A 17955-nucleotide genomic window follows, 5' to 3' on the forward strand; every position below is an offset into this window, starting at 1 on the left:
TGGAGAGAGTTGGACCAAGCCTGGACCTGAGAAAACCAGAGACCATGGTGGAGAGAGTTGGACCAAGCCTGGACCTGAGGACACCAGAGACCATGGTGGAGAGTGTTGTATCAAGTCTGGACCTGAGAACACCAGAGACCATGGTGGAGAGAGTTGGACCAAGCCTGGACCTGAGAACACCAGAGACCATGGTGGAGAGAGTTGGACCAAGCCTGGACCTGAGAACACCAGAGACCATCGTGGAGAGAGTTGGACCAAGCCTGGACCTGAGAACACCAGAGACCATGGTGCAGAGTTTTGGATCAAACCTGAACCTGAGGACACAAGAGACCATGGTGGAGAGAGTTGTATCAAGCCTGGACCCGAGGACACCAGAGACCATGGTGGAGAGTGTTGTATCAAGCCTGGACCTGAGAACACCAGAGACCATGGTGGAGAGTGTTGTATCAAGTCTGGACCTGATAAATGTGAGTAAACTAATTTAATTGTTTTAAAATCCAAATACGATGAAAGCAATCACTACAGTTGATTCCCAGGCAAGGAACACAATCATGGTTTATTTGGTCAAAACAAACTTAAAGGTATTGTCAGCGATATGACGTAGATGCACAAAGTAAACGGTATTGTGTGCCGATTTCCGCAACAACTAAGAGCGTTGTAACACGATGCTAAACTTCTTGGCTGACACTCTGTTAGAGAGTGAAGAGAACATCCTAGGATCTAGCAGAAATCAGACCCCAACATCTACAAAACACGGACCAGAACGATGTTGTTTCCTGCTTCCACAAACATTAATTAATATAACACTTATGTCAGATTATGGTATGCTAATGAGTGTACATTCTGAGACTGTTGCTTAGTTTTATTCATTTTATTACAAGTCTATTTAATAATTATTAATTCATTATTACATGAGATTGTCCATTTTAAATAACTACTTTTGACTTCAGGGATTCCTCAGACCTGTAAGACTTGTGAACATGTTGAGGTAAGTCATAATGTCAATTCTTACTTTTACATATCTGCAGGAGTCAGGCACAGTCTCAAAACCAGGTGTGTACTGACCAACCATTCATACTGGGATATAGACAGTCCTGTGTTCTGCTTTAGTAATATAAACACAGTCTCACAGCCAGGTGTGTACTGACCAATCATTCATACTGGTATATAGACAGTCCTGTGTTCTGCTTTAGTAATATTAACACAGTCTCAAAGCCAGGTGTGTACTGACCAACCATTCATGCTGGGATATAGACAGTCCTGTGTTCTGCTTGGAGGCATGCAGGATTTTAGCTGTTGTCATATTTTGTCATTAGACAGTTCAATTGATAAATCCCCAGCATTCCATGTAACATTGATTAAATACATTAGTTATAGTGTCACGTATTATCAAGGTGGGTGGAATCAGGCGCAGAGAGCAGGTTTCAGTGATTCGACAGTTTATTCTCCGGCGCACAAAAAACACGGTCAACCCAACACACAGGGTGAATAATCCAAACACAGGATCAAAATAGACCGGAGAGTAAAACACAAGTACTACACCAAATGACATGAATACAAAACAATCCCGCACAAAACAAGGGCGGGACAACCTCCTACATATAAGGACGTTAATTAAACTAAAATACACACAGGTGAAACTAATAAGACAAAACCAACAGACAAACGAAAAAGGGATCGGTTAGTGGCTAGTAGGACGGTGACGACGACCGCCGAGCACCGCCCGAACAGGCAGGAGAGCCAACTTCGCCGGAAGTCATGACAGTAGCCCCCCCCCCCCTCCCGACGCGCCGCCACCGCAGCGCGCCGCCACCGTCCTCGAGGACGACCCGGAGGACGAGGTGCTGGGCAATCCGGGTGGAGGCGGTGGAAATCTCTCAGGAGAGAAGGGTCCAAAATGTCCCCCACCGGAACCCAGCATCTCTCCTCTGGACCGTACCCCTCCCAGTCCACGAGGTACTGTAGGACCCCACCCGGCGTCTCGAATCCAGAATGCCCCGAACTGTGTACGCCGGGGACCCCTCGATGTCCAGAGGGGCGGATACTGTAATACCTAGGAAGTTGTAACCTGTAACACACCTCGTTTATTCTCCTCAGGACTTTGAACGGCCCCACACACTGCGGCCCCAGCTTCCGACAGGGCAGGCGGAGGGGCAGGTTTCGGGTCGAGAGCCAGACCCTGTCCCCCGGTGCAAACACGGGGGCCTCACTGCGGTGCTGGTCAGCGCTCCTCTTCTGCCGTTCTCCCGCTAACCGTAGTGAGTCCTGAACGGCTTTCCAGGTGTCCTTGGAGCGCTGTACCCATTCCTCCACCGCAGGAGCCTCGGTCTGGCTCTGATGTCATGGGGCCAGGACCGGCTGGTAACCTAACACACACTCGAAAGGGGACAAGTTAGTTGAGGAGTGGCGTAGGGAGTTCTGAGCTTGTTCAGCCCAGGGAACATACCTTGCCCACTCACCAGGCCGGTCCCGGCAATAGGACCGCAGAAACCTGCCCACATCCTGGTTTACGCGCTCCACCTGCCCATTACTCTTGGGGTGAAAACCTGAGGTTAAGCTGACCGAGACCCCCAGTCTCTCCATAAACGCCCTCCATACTCTGGACGTGAATTGGGGACCCCGATCAGAAACAATGTCCTCAGGCACCCCATAGTGCCGGAAGACACGGGTAAACAAGGTCTCCGCAGTCTGCAGGGCCGTAGGGAGACCGGGCAACGGGATGAGACGACAGGACTTAGAAAACCGATCCACAACGACCAGGATCGTAGTACTTCCCTGGGACGGGGGAAGGTCGGTAAGAAAGTCCACCGATAAGTGTGTCCACGGCCGTTGTGGAACGGGGAGAGGTTGTAATTTCCCTCTAGGCAGGTGCCGAGGAGTCTTGCTCTGAGCACACACTGAGCAGGAGGAGACATAAAATCTCACGTCTTTAGCCAGCGTGGGCCACCAGTATCTCCCTCTCAGACTCCGCACTGTCCTCTCGATGCCAGGATGACCCGAGGAGGGGAGAGTATGAGCCCACCGGATCAGCTTGTCCCGGACCCCCCTCGGCACGTACTGAGTCCCCACTGGACAGTTAGGGGGGGCCGGCTCTGACCGTGAGGCCTCCTCTATCTCCGCGTCCACCTCCCATACCACCGGTGCCACGAGACATGACGGTGAAATGATGGGAGTTGGCTCAACGGACCGCTCCTCGGTATCATAGAGGCGGGACAGCGCGTCGGCTTTGGTGTTTTGGGAGCCTGGCCGGTATGAGAGGGTAAACCGGAACCTGGTAAAAAACATGGCCCATCTAGCCTGATGTGGATTTAGTCTCGTCGCTGCCCGGATATACTCGAGATTACGATGGTCAGTCCAGATGAGAAAAGGGTGTTTATTCCCCTCAAGCCAATGTCTCCACACCTTCAGAGCCTTGACTACAGCTAACAACTCCCGGTCCCCCACATCATAGTTTTGCTCCGCTGGGCTGAGCTTGCTCGAAAAGAAAGCACACGGGCGAAGCTTGGGTGGCACGCCCGAGCGTTGGGACAGCACGGCTCCGACCCCAGCCTCGGACGCATCCACCTCCACTATGAACGCTAAAGAGGGGTCCGGATGCGCCAACACGGGCGCATTGGTGAACAGCTCCTTCAAACAACTGAAGGCTCAGCCCGCCTCTGCTGACCAGCGCAAGCGCACCGGTCCTCCCTTCAGCAGTGAGGTGATGGGAGCAGCCACCTGACCAAAACCCCGGATAAACCTCCGGTAGTAATTGGCAAACCCTAAAAACCGCTGCACCTCTTTCACCGTGGTCGGAGTCGGCCAATTACGCACGGCTGTAACGCGGTCATCCTCCATCACCACCCCGGAGGTGGAAATACGATACCCCAGGAAGGAAACGGACTGTTTGAAAAACTCACATTTCTCCGCCTTGCAATACAGGTCATGCTCCAGCAGTCACCCAAGTACCTTACGCACCAGAGACACATGCGCCGCGCGTCTGGCAGAATAGATCAAGATGTCATCGATGTACACTACCACTCCCTGCCCGAGCAGTTCTCGGAGAATCTCATCTACGAAGGATTGGAAGACGGCTGGAGCATTCTTCAACCCATATGGCATGACGCGGTACTCATAGTGACCAGATGTAGTACTAAATGCGGTTTTCCACTCATCTCCTCCCCGGATACGCAACAGATTATACGCGCTCCTCAGGTCCAGTTTTGTGAAGAAGCGCGCCCCGTGAAATGATTCCACCGCCGTAGCAATGAGAGGTAGTGGGTAACTAAACCCCACTGTGATGGAATTTAGACCTCTATAATCAATGCACGGACGCAGACCTCCATCCTTCTTCTTCACAAAAAAGAAGCTTGAGGAGACGGGTGATGCGGAGAGCCGAATGTACCCCTGTCCCAGCGATTCAGCAACATATGTTTCCATCGCTACCATCTCCTCCTGGGACAATGGATACACGTGACTCCTAGGAAGTGCAGCGTTCTCCAGAAGGTTTATCACGCAGTCCTCTCGACGATGAGGTGGTAATTGGGTCGCCTTCTTTTTACTGAAGGCGATAGCCAAATCGGCATATTCAGAGGGAATGCGCACGGTGGAAACTTGGTCTGGACTCTCCACCGTAGTCGCACCAACGGCAACTCCTATACACCTACCTGAACACTCCTCTGACCACCCCTTAAAAGCCCCCTGTTGCCAGGGAATCACAGGGTTGTGTTGAGCTAACCAGGGAACCCCCAACACCACTGGAAACGCAGGTGAATCTATAAGGAACAGACTAATCTGCTCCTTATGATCCCCCTGCGTTACCATGTCCAGCGGCACCGTAGCCTCCCTAATTACTCCTGACCCTAATGGTCGGCTATCTAAGGCGTGCACGGGGAAAGGTAGGTCTAACGACACCAGGGGAATCCCTAGCCTTAACGCAAGCCCACGATCCATGAAATTCCCAGCTGCGCCTGAATCGACTAGCGCCTTATGCTGTAGAGAGGGAAAAAACCCAGGGAAAGAAGTCAACACATACACATGACCGACAGGAAGCTCTGGGTGAGTCTGGTGCTTACTCACCTGGGGTGATCGAGCAGTGCTCCGCCTGCCCTCCCGACTCCCAGACGAGTTCCTCCAGCACCGGTCGGACGTGTGCCCTCGTCGACCACAACTGGTGCAGGAGGACACTCCTCCTCCGGTCCCCCTCGAAGCCGCCCCTCCTAATTCCATAGGGATAGGGGCAGGAGGGCTGGGAAGTGGAAACGACAGGGCCTGATCCAAACGCCCGCGGGCAGCCAGCAGGTTGTCGAGACGGATAGCCAAGTCAATGAGTTCATCCAGTGTGAATGTGGTGTCCCGACATGCCAGCTCCCTGCGGACGTCCTCCCTGAGACTGCATCTGAAATGATCGATCAAGGCCCTGTCGTTCCATCCTGCTCCTGCGGCCAAGGTCCTGAACTCCAGAGCAAAGTCCTGTACGCTCCTCGTCTCCTGACGCAGGTGGAACAGCCGTTCACCCGCCGCCCGACCCTCTGGTGGATGGTCAAAAACAGCTCGGAATCGGCGGGTGAACTCTGGGTAATTATCCCTCACCGAGTCCGGACCATTCCACACTGCGTTGGCCCACTCGAGGCCTCTCCCAGTCAAGCAGGAGACGAGGGCGCTCACGCTCTCCTCTCCGGAGGGAGCAGGACGCACGGTAGCCAGGTATAGTTCCAGTTGAAGGAGGAAACCCTGGCACCCAGCCGCCGTTCCGTCATACTCCCGTGGGAGTGTCAGCCGAAGAGCCCCGGAGCGAGATGTGGTCGCAGGAACAGGAGGTGCTGGAGAAGGGGGTGCTAGAGATGAGGTGGGAAGGCCACTCCTCTCACATCGATCCATCCTCTCCATCATTTGGTCCATGGCAGAACCAATCCGGTGAAGCACGCTGGTGTGATGGAGGACCCTCTCTTCCATCGATGGAAGAGGAGACGCGGCTGCTCCTGCTGATTCCATGGTTGGTGCGGGATTCTGTCACGTTTTATCAAGGTGGGTGAAATCAGGCGCAGAGAGCAGGTTTCAGTGATTCGACAGTTCATTCTCCGGAGCGCAAAAAACATGGTCAACCCAACACACAGGGTGAATAATCCAAACACAGGATCAAAATAGACCGGAGAGTAAAACACAAATAACAGGAATAAAAAAACAATCCCGCACAAAACAAGGGCGGGACAACCTACTACATATAAGGACGTTAATTAAACTAAAATACACACAGGTGAATCTAATAAGACAAAACCAACAGACAAACGAAAAAGGGATTGGTTAGTGGCTAGTAGGACGGTGACGACGACCGCCGAGCACCGCCCGAACAGGCAGGAGAGCCAACTTCGCCGGAAGTCATGACAGTAGCCCCCCCCCCCCCCCTGACGCGCCGCCACCGCAGCGCGCCGCCACCGTCCTCGAGGACGACCCGGAGGACGAGGTGCTGGGCAATCCGGGTGGAGGCGGTGGAAATCTCTCAGGAGAGAAGGGTCCAAAATGTCCCCCACCGGAACCCAGCATCTCTCCTCTGGACCGTACCCCTCCCAGTCCACGAGGTACTGTAGGACCCCACCCGGCGTCTCGAATCCAGAATGCCCCGAACTGTGTACGCCGGGGACCCCTCGATGTCCAGAGGGGCGGATACTGTAATACCTAGGAAGTTGTAACCTGTAACACACCTCGTTTATTCTCCTCAGGACTTTGAACGGCCCCACACACTGCGGCCCCAGCTTCCGACAGGGCAGGCGGAGGGGCAGGTTTCGGGTCGAGAGCCAGACCCTGTCCCCCGGTGCAAACACGGGGGCCTCACTGCGGTGCTGGTCAGCGCTCCTCTTCTGCCGTTCTCCCGCTAACCGTAGTGAGTCCTGAACGGCTTTCCAGGTGTCCTTGGAGCGCTGTACCCATTCCTCCACCGCAGGAGCCTCGGTCTGGCTCTGATGTCATGGGGCCAGGACCGGCTGGTAACCTAACACACACTCGAAAGGGGACAAGTTAGTTGAGGAGTGGCGTAGGGAGTTCTGAGCTTGTTCAGCCCAGGGAACATACCTTGCCCACTCACCAGGCCGGTCCCGGCAATAGGACCGCAGAAACCTGCCCACATCCTGGTTTACGCGCTCCACCTGCCCATTACTCTTGGGGTGAAAACCTGAGGTTAAGCTGACCGAGACCCCCAGTCTCTCCATAAACGCCCTCCATACTCTGGACGTGAATTGGGGACCCCGATCAGAAACAATGTCCTCAGGCACCCCATAGTGCCGGAAGACACGGGTAAACAAGGTCTCCGCAGTCTGCAGGGCCGTAGGGAGACCGGGCAACGGGATGAGACGACAGGACTTAGAAAACCGATCCACAACGACCAGGATCGTAGTACTTCCCTGGGACGGGGGAAGGTCGGTAAGAAAGTCCACCGATAAGTGTGTCCACGGCCGTTGTGGAACGGGGAGAGGTTGTAATTTCCCTCTAGGCAGGTGCCGAGGAGTCTTGCTCTGAGCACACACTGAGCAGGAGGAGACATATAATCTCACGTCTTTAGCCAGCGTGGGCCACCAGTATCTCCCTCTCAGACTCCGCACTGTCCTCTCGATGCCAGGATGACCCGAGGAGGGGAGAGTATGAGCCCACCGGATCAGCTTGTCCCGGACCCCCCTCGGCACGTACTGAGTCCCCACTGGACAGTTAGGGGGGGCCGGCTCTGACCGTGAGGCCTCCTCTATCTCCGCGTCCACCTCCCATACCACCGGTGCCACGAGACATGACGGTGAAATGATGGGAGTTGGCTCAACGGACCGCTCCTCGGTATCATAGAGGCGGGACAGCGCGTCGGCTTTGGTGTTTTGGGAGCCTGGCCGGTATGAGAGGGTAAACCGGAACCTGGTAAAAAACATGGCCCATCTAGCCTGATGTGGATTTAGTCTCGACGCTGCCCGGATATACTCGAGATTACGATGGTCAGTCCAGATGAGAAAAGGGTGTTTAGCCCCCTCAAGCCAATGTCTCCACACCTTCAGAGCCTTGACTACAGCTAACAACTCCCGGTCCCCCACATCATAATTTTGCTCCGCTGGGCTGAGCTTGCTCGAAAAGAAAGCACACGGGCGAAGCTTGGGTGGCACGCCCGAGCGTTGGGACAGCACGGCTCCGACCCCAGCCTCAGACGCATCCACCTCCACTATGACGACCGCCGAGCACCGCCCGAACAGGCAGGGGAGCAGACTTCGGCGGAAGTCGTGACATATAGATTAGATGAGTTACTTTCGTTAATGGGCCAGTTTCCCAGACACAGATTAAGTCTAGTCCTGGACCTTAAAGAACTTTCTATTGAAACTTCCATTGGGCATGCTTTTTAGTCCAGCACTAGACTCAATCTGTGAGGCAGGAAACAGGCCCCATATGTATTACTGACATGCTTGTCCTTGTTCAGGACTCCACACACTGGCTTGAGATTGAACCCTTGACTTCCACTGTCCAGGGAGTGACAATGTTCAGGTAAAATAACTACTTTTAACATTTCATTCCACTTGCTAGTGTATTTCCCCATTACCTTTGGGAATAGTCTTCTAATCCAACCTCTCCATTTGACCATTGACCCTCTCTACCATATCTTGTTGTTGCTCTCAGACACAGGACACCCAAAGGGAGTTATGAGTGCACAGTGTCTGGGCTCCGCTGGCTGTGTGAGAGAGATGTCATTCTGAAGTATCACTTCAGGAACTGGGAACCCTACAGTCAACTTCTGAAAGACATGCAGTACACACAAGGTGGTCCATTGCTGGACATCACTATGGAGTTAGGTGAACTGGAGGAAGTTCATCTGCCACACTGTGTCTGTTTAGGTAAAACCATATAGAAATAGTTTTCAGAAAGACATTTCCATGTAACTGAGTTTCACTTCCTAAATTAATGAATGAACTATTCTGGGAGTTTGAGTTTACTGTGATCTGGTACTGCATATTCTTTGTGTTTTAGTTGGATGAATAATACAATATTTGTCTTTCTGTCTCCTTTGTATTGTGTTGTTCAGGGACCAACCCTTCCCTGAGGAATGAGATGAAGATTCTTCATGTAGAGGAACATGGAGTGTCTTTAGAGGAAGTGCATGAGGTCACCAGATTCCATGCTAAGATTCTCCATCCAAAGTTCTCAGCTATCTCTGTTATACTGAGATTACTGTCTTGGAACGTAGATGTCCACTGTGAGCTGATGCTCTATCTGACCGTGATAAAGGAAAAACTAATTCAACGCCTATACCTGTTTCCCAGTAACCCCGGCCAGATACAGGTGAGGTACCATTATTATAGAGATGACCTTAAACTGTACCACTGGTTAGTTATGTTGACACTCATTAAATGAAGATAAGTGTGTTGCTAGTTTTCTGAATAATGTTTGAATTAGACTATACATTGACTGGCTGTGTATTCCGTGCCTCGTTTCGCAGGCTGTGGAACAACAGGAAATAAAGTTTCAAGGGTCTAAAAGGATTCCCATCACAAGACCAGAGCGGTCCTTCAAACTGAATAGTTACTTCAGACTGAACATTCCCTGTTCAACCTCCATCACTCCACCGGTACAGTTTTAGTAGACTAAGAACATGAATCTGACATTTAAGTCACATATATCTCTCTCTCTCTGTCTCTGTTCATGCTGGCAGTGTTTGGTGCATGCTGGGTATTGTATGAGCGAGTGTGAGTGTTGCCTGGAGTTAGATCGCCTGTGGTTACTTTTCTGGGTGGTTTCCTTTTTGCCACTGATTCAGGTTTTTTTCAGTGGTAGAATTAGATATATTGTATTTCTTGTTGAATTGTTTTGGTTGGGATGGCGACCCACATGGGGATGTCACTGGAAATGGGGATGGCAGTGGAGGAGATGCCCGGTACTAGTGATGTGGTACAGGAGGGGGTTCAGGTGGGGCTAGTCTCCCAGGTAGTGGAGGAGATGCCCGGTACTAGTGATGTGGTACAGGAGGGGGTTCAGGTGGGGCTAGTCTCCCAGGTAGTGGAGGAGATGCCCGGTACTAGTGATGTGATACAGGAGGGGGTTCAGGTGGGGCTAGTCTCCCAGGTAGTGGAGGAGATGCCCGGTACTAGTGATGTGGTACAGGAGGGGGTTCAGGTGGGGCTAGTCTCCCAGGTAGTGGAGAAGATGGTACTAGTGATGTGGTACAGGAGGGGGTTCAGGTGGAGCTAGTCTCCCAGGTAGTGGAGGAGATGCCCGGTACTAGTGATGTGGTACAGGAGGGGGTTCAGGTGGAGCTAGTCTCCCAGGTAGTGGAGGAGATGCCCGGTACTAGTGATGTGGTACAGGAGGGGGTTCAGGTGGGGCTAGTCTCCCAGGTAGTGGAGGAGATGCCCGGTACTAGTGATGTGGTACAGGAGGGGGTTCAGGTGGAGCTAGTCTCCCAGGTAGTGGAGGAGATGCCCGGTACTAGTGATGTGGTACAGGAGGGGGTTCAGGTGGAGCTAGTCTCCCAGGTAGTGGAGATGCCCAGTACGGGTGATGTGGTACAGGAGGGGAGTGTTGAGAGGGATGTGGCAGAGGGGAGTCACGTGTCTGTGACCTCAGTTGAGGAGGATCAGGATAAGGATATGAACATTTCTGATATGATAGCAGCTGGCGATGACTCAATGGACAATCTAGGTAAATGCGTTTCTGGACCAGACTTTGGGGAAATCTGTTAAATTGGCTTGGGTATTAGAGGTAATAAAACAGAAATGGCTTCATTTAGTTTTTCAACAGGAGATACATGATGAGGCCAATGAGGTGGACTTGGGAATATGGTGGGAGGGGCAGCTTTTACACATGTTTTGCTGTTTGGGGTTTTAGGCTGGGTTTCTGTTCAGCACTTTGGGATACCAGCTGATGTACGAAGGGCTTTATAAATACATTTGATTTGATATACTCAGTCATGGTACTACTTTCAGTGCTGGGACGGCAATTTTGTTTTCCTCAGGCTTAAGGGTGACTGGTATCTAGAGATTGTCAAGGGTTAGGTTTTAGTGGTCAATGTTTTTTTTGTAATGTTTCTGCTCCTGATGAGGGTACAGAGTCCATTGCTGTATTTGATCAAGTAATGGAAACCTTAAGACAGCGTGGCTTCTTGTCTGTCTGGTCTACTAACTGAGTTTGAGCTTTCTGATGTGTGGAGTGTAAAGAATGCAAAAGTTAGTCAGTAAACATGGTTAAAAATTAATGAAGGTGGTGTCGGTGCAGCAGGGTTAGACAGGTTGTATTATCTGAGCTCTACTGTAGTATTTAATGAAGGTGGTGTCGGTGCAGCAAGGTTAGACAGGTTGTATGTATCTGAGCTCTACTGTAGTAGTTAATGAAGGTGGTGTCGGTGCAGCAAGGTTAGACAGGTTGTATGTATCTGAGCTCTACTGTAGTAGTTAATGAAGGTGGTGTCGGTGCAGCAAGGTTAGACAGGTTGTATTATCTGAGCTCTACTGTAGTATTTAATGAAGGTGGTGTCGGTGCAGCAAGGTTAGACAGGTTGTATTATCTGAGCTCTACTGTAGTATTTAATGAAGGTGGTGTCGGTGCAGCAAGGTTAGACAGGTTGTATGTATCTGAGCTCTACTGTAGTAGTTAATGAAGGTGGTGTCGGTGCAGCAAGGTTAGACAGGTTGTATGTATCTGAGCTCTACTGTAGTAGTTAATGAAGGTGGTGTCGGTGCAGCAAGGTCAGACAGGTTGTATGTATTTGATCACTACTGTAGTAGTTAATGAAGGTGGTGTCGGTGCAGCAAGGTTAGACAGGTTGTATGTATCTGAGCTCTACTGTAGTAGTTAATGAAGGTGGTGTCGGTGCAGCAAGGTCAGACAGGTTGTATGTATTTGATCACTACTGTAGTAGTTAATGAAGGTGGTGTCGGTGCAACAAGGTTAGACAGGTTGTATGTATCTGATCACTACTGTAGTAGTTAATGAAGGTGGTGTCGGTGCAGCAAGGTTAGACAGGTTGTATGTATCTGAGCTCTACTGTAGTAGTTAATGAAGGTGGTGTCGGTGCAGCAAGGTTAGACAGGTTGTATTATCTGAGCTCTACTGTAGTATTTAATGAAGGTGGTGTCGGTGCAGCAAGGTTAGACAGGTTGTATGTATCTGAGCTCTACTGTAGTAGTTAATGAAGGTGGTGTCGGTGCAGCAAGGTTAGACAGGTTGTATTATCTGAGCTCTACTGTAGTATTTAATGAAGGTGGTGTCGGTGCAGCAAGGTTAGACAGGTTGTATTATCTGAGCTCTACTGTAGTATTTAATGAAGGTGGTGTCGGTGCAGCAAGGTTAGACAGGTTGTATGTATCTGAGCTCTACTGTAGTAGTTAATGAAGGTGGTGTCGGTGCAGCAAGGTTAGACAGGTTGTATGTATCTGAGCTCTACTGTAGTAGTTAATGAAGGTGGTGTCGGTGCAGCAAGGTCAGACAGGTTGTATGTATTTGATCACTACTGTAGTAGTTAATGAAGGTGGTGTCGGTGCAGCAAGGTTAGGCAGGTTGTATGTATCTGAGCTCTACTGTAGTAGTTAATGAAGGTGGTGTCGGTGCAGCAAGGTCAGACAGGTTGTATGTATTTGATCACTACTGTAGTAGTTAATGAAGGTGGTGTCGGTGCAGCAAGGTTAGACAGGTTGTATGTATCTGATCACTACTGTAGTAGTTAATGAAGGTGGTGTCGGTGCAGCAAGGTTAGACAGGTTGTATGTATCTGAGCTCTACTGTAGTAGTTAATGAAGGTGGTGTCGGTGCAGCAAGGTTAGACAGGTTGTATTATCTGAGCTCTACTGTAGTAGTTAATGAAGGTGGTGTCGGTGCAGCAAGGTTAGACAGGTTGTATGTATCTGATAACTACTGTAGTAGTTAATGAAGGTGGTGTCGGTGCAGCAAGGTTAGACAGGTTGTATTATCTGAGCTCTACTGTAGTATTTAATGAAGGTGGTGTCGGTGCAGCAAGGTTAGACAGGTTGTATTATCTGAGCTCTACTGTAGTAGTTAATGAAGGTGGTGTCGGTGCAGCAAGGTTAGACAGGTTGTATGTATCTGAGCTCTACTATAGTATTTAATGAAGGTGGTGTTGGTGCAGCAAGGTTAGACAGGTTGTATTATCTGAGCTCTACTGTAGTATTTAATGAAGGTGGTGTCGGTGCAGCAAGGTTAGACAGGTTGTATGTATCTGAGCTCTACTATAGTATTTAATGAAGGTGGTGTCGCTGCAGCAAGGTTAGACAGGTTGTATTATCTGAGCTCTACTGTAGTATTTAATGAAGGTGGTGTCGGTGCAGCAAGGTTAGACAGGTTGTATTATCTGAGCTCTACTGTAGTATTTAATGAAGGTGGTGTCGGTGCAGCAAGGTTAAACAGGTTGTATTATCTGAGCTCTACTGTAGTAGTTAATGAAGGTGGTGTCGGTGCAGCAAGGTTAGACAGGTTGTATGTATCTGATAACTACTGTAGTAGTTAATGAAGGTGGTGTCGGTGCAGCAAGGTTAGACAGGTTGTATTATCTGAGCTCTACTGTAGTAGTTAATGAAGGTGGTGTCGGTGCAGCAAGGTTAGACAGGTTGTATGTATCTGATCACTACTGTAGTAGTTAATGAAGGTGGTGTCGGTGCAGCAAGGTTAGACAGGTTGTATGTATCTGAGCTCTACTGTAGTAGTTAATGAAGGTGGTGTCGGTGCAGCAAGGTTAGACAGGTTGTATTATCTGAGCTCTACTGTAGTAGTTAATGAAGGTGGTGTCGGTGCAGCAAGGTTAGACAGGTTGTATGTATCTGATAACTACTGTAGTAGTTAATGAAGGTGGTGTCGGTGCAGCAAGGTTAGACAGGTTGTATTATCTGAGCTCTACTGTAGTATTTAATGAAGGTGGTGTCGGTGCAGCAAGGTTAGACAGGTTGTATTATCTGAGCTCTACTGTAGTAGTTAATGAAGGTGGTGTCGGTGCAGCAAGGTTAGACAGGTTGTATGTATCTGAGCTCTACTATAGTATTTAATGAAGGTGGTGTTGGTGCAGCAAGGTTAGACAGGTTGTATTATCTGAGCTCTACTGTAGTATTTAATGAAGGTGGTGTCGGTGCAGCAAGGTTAGACAGGTTGTATGTATCTGAGCTCTACTATAGTATTTAATGAAGGTGGTGTCGCTGCAGCAAGGTTAGACAGGTTGTATTATCTGAGCTCTACTGTAGTATTTAATGAAGGTGGTGTCGGTGCAGCAAGGTTAGACAGGTTGTATTATCTGAGCTCTACTGTAGTATTTAATGAAGGTGGTGTCGGTGCAGCAAGGTTAAACAGGTTGTATGTATCTGATCACTACTGCAGTAGGGTTGTAAGGTGACATTACTCCTGAGGGTTTTTCTGATCACCATATTGTTACTGTTGATATTCACTTGTCATGTCCATGAAGGTTCACCTTATTGGTCTTTCAACATGAAGATATTACATGACGCAATGTTTTGGGAAAGGTTTTTGGTGTTTTGGGAAAAATTGAGGGTTATTAATTTGAATTTTGAATCCTTGAGACAATGGTGGGTGGTTGGGAAGGCCCAAATACGTGTGTCTTGTCAACAGTATACTGCTCCGTCTAGTATTGAGTTAAAGAGACTATCAGGGCCCTTAAACAGGACATCACATCTATTGAATTGAAGTTGCTCACTCAGATGGACCCCGGAGCCCCTGGCATCAATGTTTTACAATCTGAGTTCTATAAGCACTGGGGTGCTACCCCAGCTGTCTATTGGGGGGGATTTTTATGAAGTGGTGTGTGAATCTTGTCATGAGTATTCTCTTCCTGTATCCTGTCAACGTGTTGTGCTTTCATTGTTGCAAAAGGGGGGGATTTGGCCCTTTTAAAAAAAACTGCCAACTTGTTGCATTGCTGTGTGCAGAATTTTAAATGATATCTACGTGTCTCTCAAACAGGTATATAGAATGAAGAAGGCTTTTGATCGTGTGGACCACCATGTTTAAAACAATGAAAGCCTTTGGGTTTGGGGATGTTTTTTTTGTCTTGGATGAGTTTACTGTCTGCTGGGGCCTCGTGTATGGGGAGGGTGGGTTGAGCTGCCCCATCCCCATCCAAAGGGGCATCAGGCAGGGATGCCCAATTTCAGGACTGATATATTGTCTAAAGTTAAACTGTTACATTGGTGCCGTGACCCGGATCACTGGTTGCTGCGGAAAAGGAGGAGGTCAAAAGGGAGGTGAGTGTAACTGGTGTGAAATGGCTAGCTAGTTAGCGGTGGTGCGCGCTAATAGCATTTCAATCAGTGACGTCACTTGCTCTAAGACCTTGAAGTAGTGGTTCCCCTTGCTCTGCAAGGGCCACGGCTTTTGTGGGGCGATGGGTAACGATGCCAAGAGGGTGACTGTTGACGTGTGCAGAGCGTCCCTGGTTCGCGCCCAGGTTGGGGCGAGGGGATGGGTGTAAAGTCTAAACTGTTACACAAGGCCTGGTGGACATCTCTTCTTGGATCATGGCTTTCTGGCTTCATGCAGCCCAGAGACTGTTGTACTGTGACGGTTCTAGCTGGGTGGATACAGCCGACACATTGATGAGGAGAGCAGGCTGTTTGGCTTAGACAAGCAACTTTTCCTCTTAAAGATGGAGGGGGGTGATTTGTCTGGCCTGACTCCATTCTATGAGTCTGTTATGCAGGCTTGGAGAGTTTCCTCTTAAAGCTGGAGGGGGGGGTGATTTGTCTGGTCTGACTCCATTCTATAAGTCTGTTATACAGGCTTGGAGAGTTTTCACCATGTTGGGGAGGGGTGTCCATTCTGTGCTGAGTCTGAAACTCTGACACATCTGTTCTTACAGTGTCCCAGGTTGGTCGAGATGATTGACCTGATCACTGGTTGGTTCTCAGCTCTGGGAGAGGTTTTCTCTTCCCAAATGTTTATATTTGGGACAAAGTACAGGTTTAGTAGAAGGGGTGTTGTTCTCTTACTTAACTTTGTGTCAGGGGCAGCTAAATTATCAATTTGATAGACATGAAAGAACAGTATTCGGGAACAGGGGACTGTGGACGTGCTGGAGGGGATGTTGGCAGCCAGATTGAGGGTTGAGTTTGCCTGTTACAAAATGGTTAACATTGATCTGTTTGAGTATGTGGGTTATTCAGAGGCTGTTATATTTAGTTACTGTGGCGGAAGATTTGGAGTTGTGTTTTTAATTAATGTTTAACCATGTTTTTGTTTAACCTCTCCTCTCTCTCTCTCTCTTGCTCTCTCTCCCCCTCCCTCGCTCTCTCTCCCCCTCCCTCCCCCCAGAGGATTCATCTCATACATAGAGACACCACACCAAGCTTTTTCAAGGTGGATATGGAAATTACAGGGATTGAGATGGAGTTAATCGGTGATGATGAGAGGATAGTATGGAAAGAAACTCTACAAAAATGTAGGAGAATATGTCAATCATAACTTTTTCTGACAGATGCTATGTAGAGTGATATAACCAATTTATGTTTCTTTCAGATGAATTCATCACTGAAACCCATTCAACTAGTAAGTAAACATGAGAGATACAAACCAATGACTTGAGGGTCAGTCAACATGGTTTACTGTAGGACCCGGACTAGTCCTGATTATAAAAGACTGTCTTCAAGAACAATGACATCTCTTCCAGGACTTGATGTAGATTAGCCTGTTTCTGAATGCCCCAATGACATCTCCTCCAGGACTTGATGTAGATTAGCCTGGTTCTGAATGTCCCAATGACATCTCCTCCAGGACGTGATGTAGATTAGCCTGGTTCTGAATGCCCCAATGACATCTCCTCCAGGACTTGATGGAGATTAGCCTGGTTCTGAATGCCCCAATGACATCTCCTCCAGGACTTGATGTAGATTAGCCTGGTTCTGAATGCCCCAATGACATCTCCTCCAGGACTTGATGTAGATCAGCCTGGTTCTGAATGCCCCAATGACATCTCCTCCAGGACTTGATGTAGATTAGCCTGGTTCTGAATGCCCCAGTCTGGTTTTCTATGTCTGTGAAACCGCCCCTAAATGTGAATTTGTGATATGTTCAGGTCGTTATTGTAAAACAGAATGTTTTCTCAATACTTTTATTTTAGGATTCTGCTTCTAAATGACTGAAATGTAAATGTACAAATGTAATTATTTTGTAACCTGACTCTCTCAGGTGCTGTGTTGGGGGCAGGAGGTCCGGCTGAGAACAGTCTGACTGGTTCTGCAGTGCAGCAGCTGCGTTCTGTACGGACAGAGTTTGTGAAACGAGTATCAGGACCTGTCCTGGATGGTCTGCTGGACAGACTCCTGCAACACACAGTCATCAACCAGGAGGAAATGGAGTCAGTGAAGGTGATAGCTGAGAGGGCAGAGAAGGCACGTGACATCATCGACATGGTGTTGAGAAAAGGAACTGAGTCAAGTTACAGGATGATCAACTTATTTGGGGAACTGGACCCTTGTCTTTGTTCACAGCTTCAGATCAACAGTGTTGGGCTTCCAACCTAATGGTAGAATGGATAGTAACAGTGTTGGGGTAACAACCTAATGGTAGAATAGATAGTAACAGTGTTGGGGTACCAACCTAATGGTAGAATGGATAGTAACAGTGTTGGGGTACCAACCTAATGGTAGAATGGATAGTAACAGTGTTGGGGTACCAACCTAATGGTAGAATGGATAGTAACAGTGTTGGGGTACCAACCTAATGGTAGAATGGTTAGTAACAGTGTTGGGGTACCAACCTAATGGTAGAATGGATAGTAACAGTGTTGGGGTACCAACCTAATGGTAGAATGGATAGTAACAGTGTTGGGGTACCAACCTAATGGTAGAATGGATAGTAACAGTGTTGGGGTATCAACCTAATGGTAGAATGGATAGTAACAGTGTTGGGGTATCAACCTAATGGTAGAATGGGTAGTAACAGTGTTGGGGTAAAAACCTAATGGACAGTAACAGTGTTGGGGTATCAACCTAATGGTAGAATGGGTAGTAA

General features: G+C 49.0%; 1 protein-coding gene across 2 annotated transcripts; it reads left to right on the forward strand.

The window, feature by feature from the left end:
• Positions 1-5: 5 nt before the first annotated feature.
• LOC149974634 (NACHT, LRR and PYD domains-containing protein 1 homolog) lies at positions 6-17597 on the forward strand. Of its 2 annotated transcripts, XM_090209831.1 has the most exons (9): positions 6-467; positions 951-988; positions 8423-8487; positions 8620-8834; positions 9023-9279; positions 9437-9565; positions 16258-16384; positions 16462-16491; positions 17131-17597. In XM_090209831.1, the coding sequence occupies exons 3-9, from the start codon at positions 8480-8482 to the stop codon at positions 17463-17465; spliced, it is 1101 nt and encodes a 366-aa protein (XP_090065957.1). In that variant the 5' UTR covers positions 6-467; positions 951-988; positions 8423-8479; the 3' UTR covers positions 17466-17597. The 2 variants fall into 2 exon arrangements, with proteins under 2 accessions (XP_090065957.1, XP_090065956.1); XM_090209830.1 differs by lacking the exons at positions 6-467; positions 951-988 and having other exon boundaries at positions 7301-8487.
• The last annotated feature ends 358 nt before the right edge of the window (positions 17598-17955 follow it).

Source organism: Oncorhynchus mykiss, chromosome 19 (assembly GCF_057628025.1).
Source record: "Oncorhynchus mykiss isolate SJ-2025 chromosome 19, ASM5762802v1, whole genome shotgun sequence".
NCBI classification, from domain to species: Eukaryota; Metazoa; Chordata; class Actinopteri; order Salmoniformes; family Salmonidae; genus Oncorhynchus; species Oncorhynchus mykiss.

Excerpts from the sequence above, each read along its gene's own strand:
- LOC149974634 (XM_090209830.1), top strand. The coding sequence starts at position 8,405 with ATGCTTGTCCTTGTTCAGGACTCCACACACTGGCTTGAGATTGAACCC. Across the intron at positions 8,488-8,619 it reads CAGGGAGTGACAATGTTCAG|ACACAGGACACCCAAAGGGA; the intron begins GTAAAATAACTA and ends TGTTGCTCTCAG. Across the intron at positions 9,566-16,257 it reads CAACCTCCATCACTCCACCG|AGGATTCATCTCATACATAG; the intron begins GTACAGTTTTAG and ends CCCTCCCCCCAG.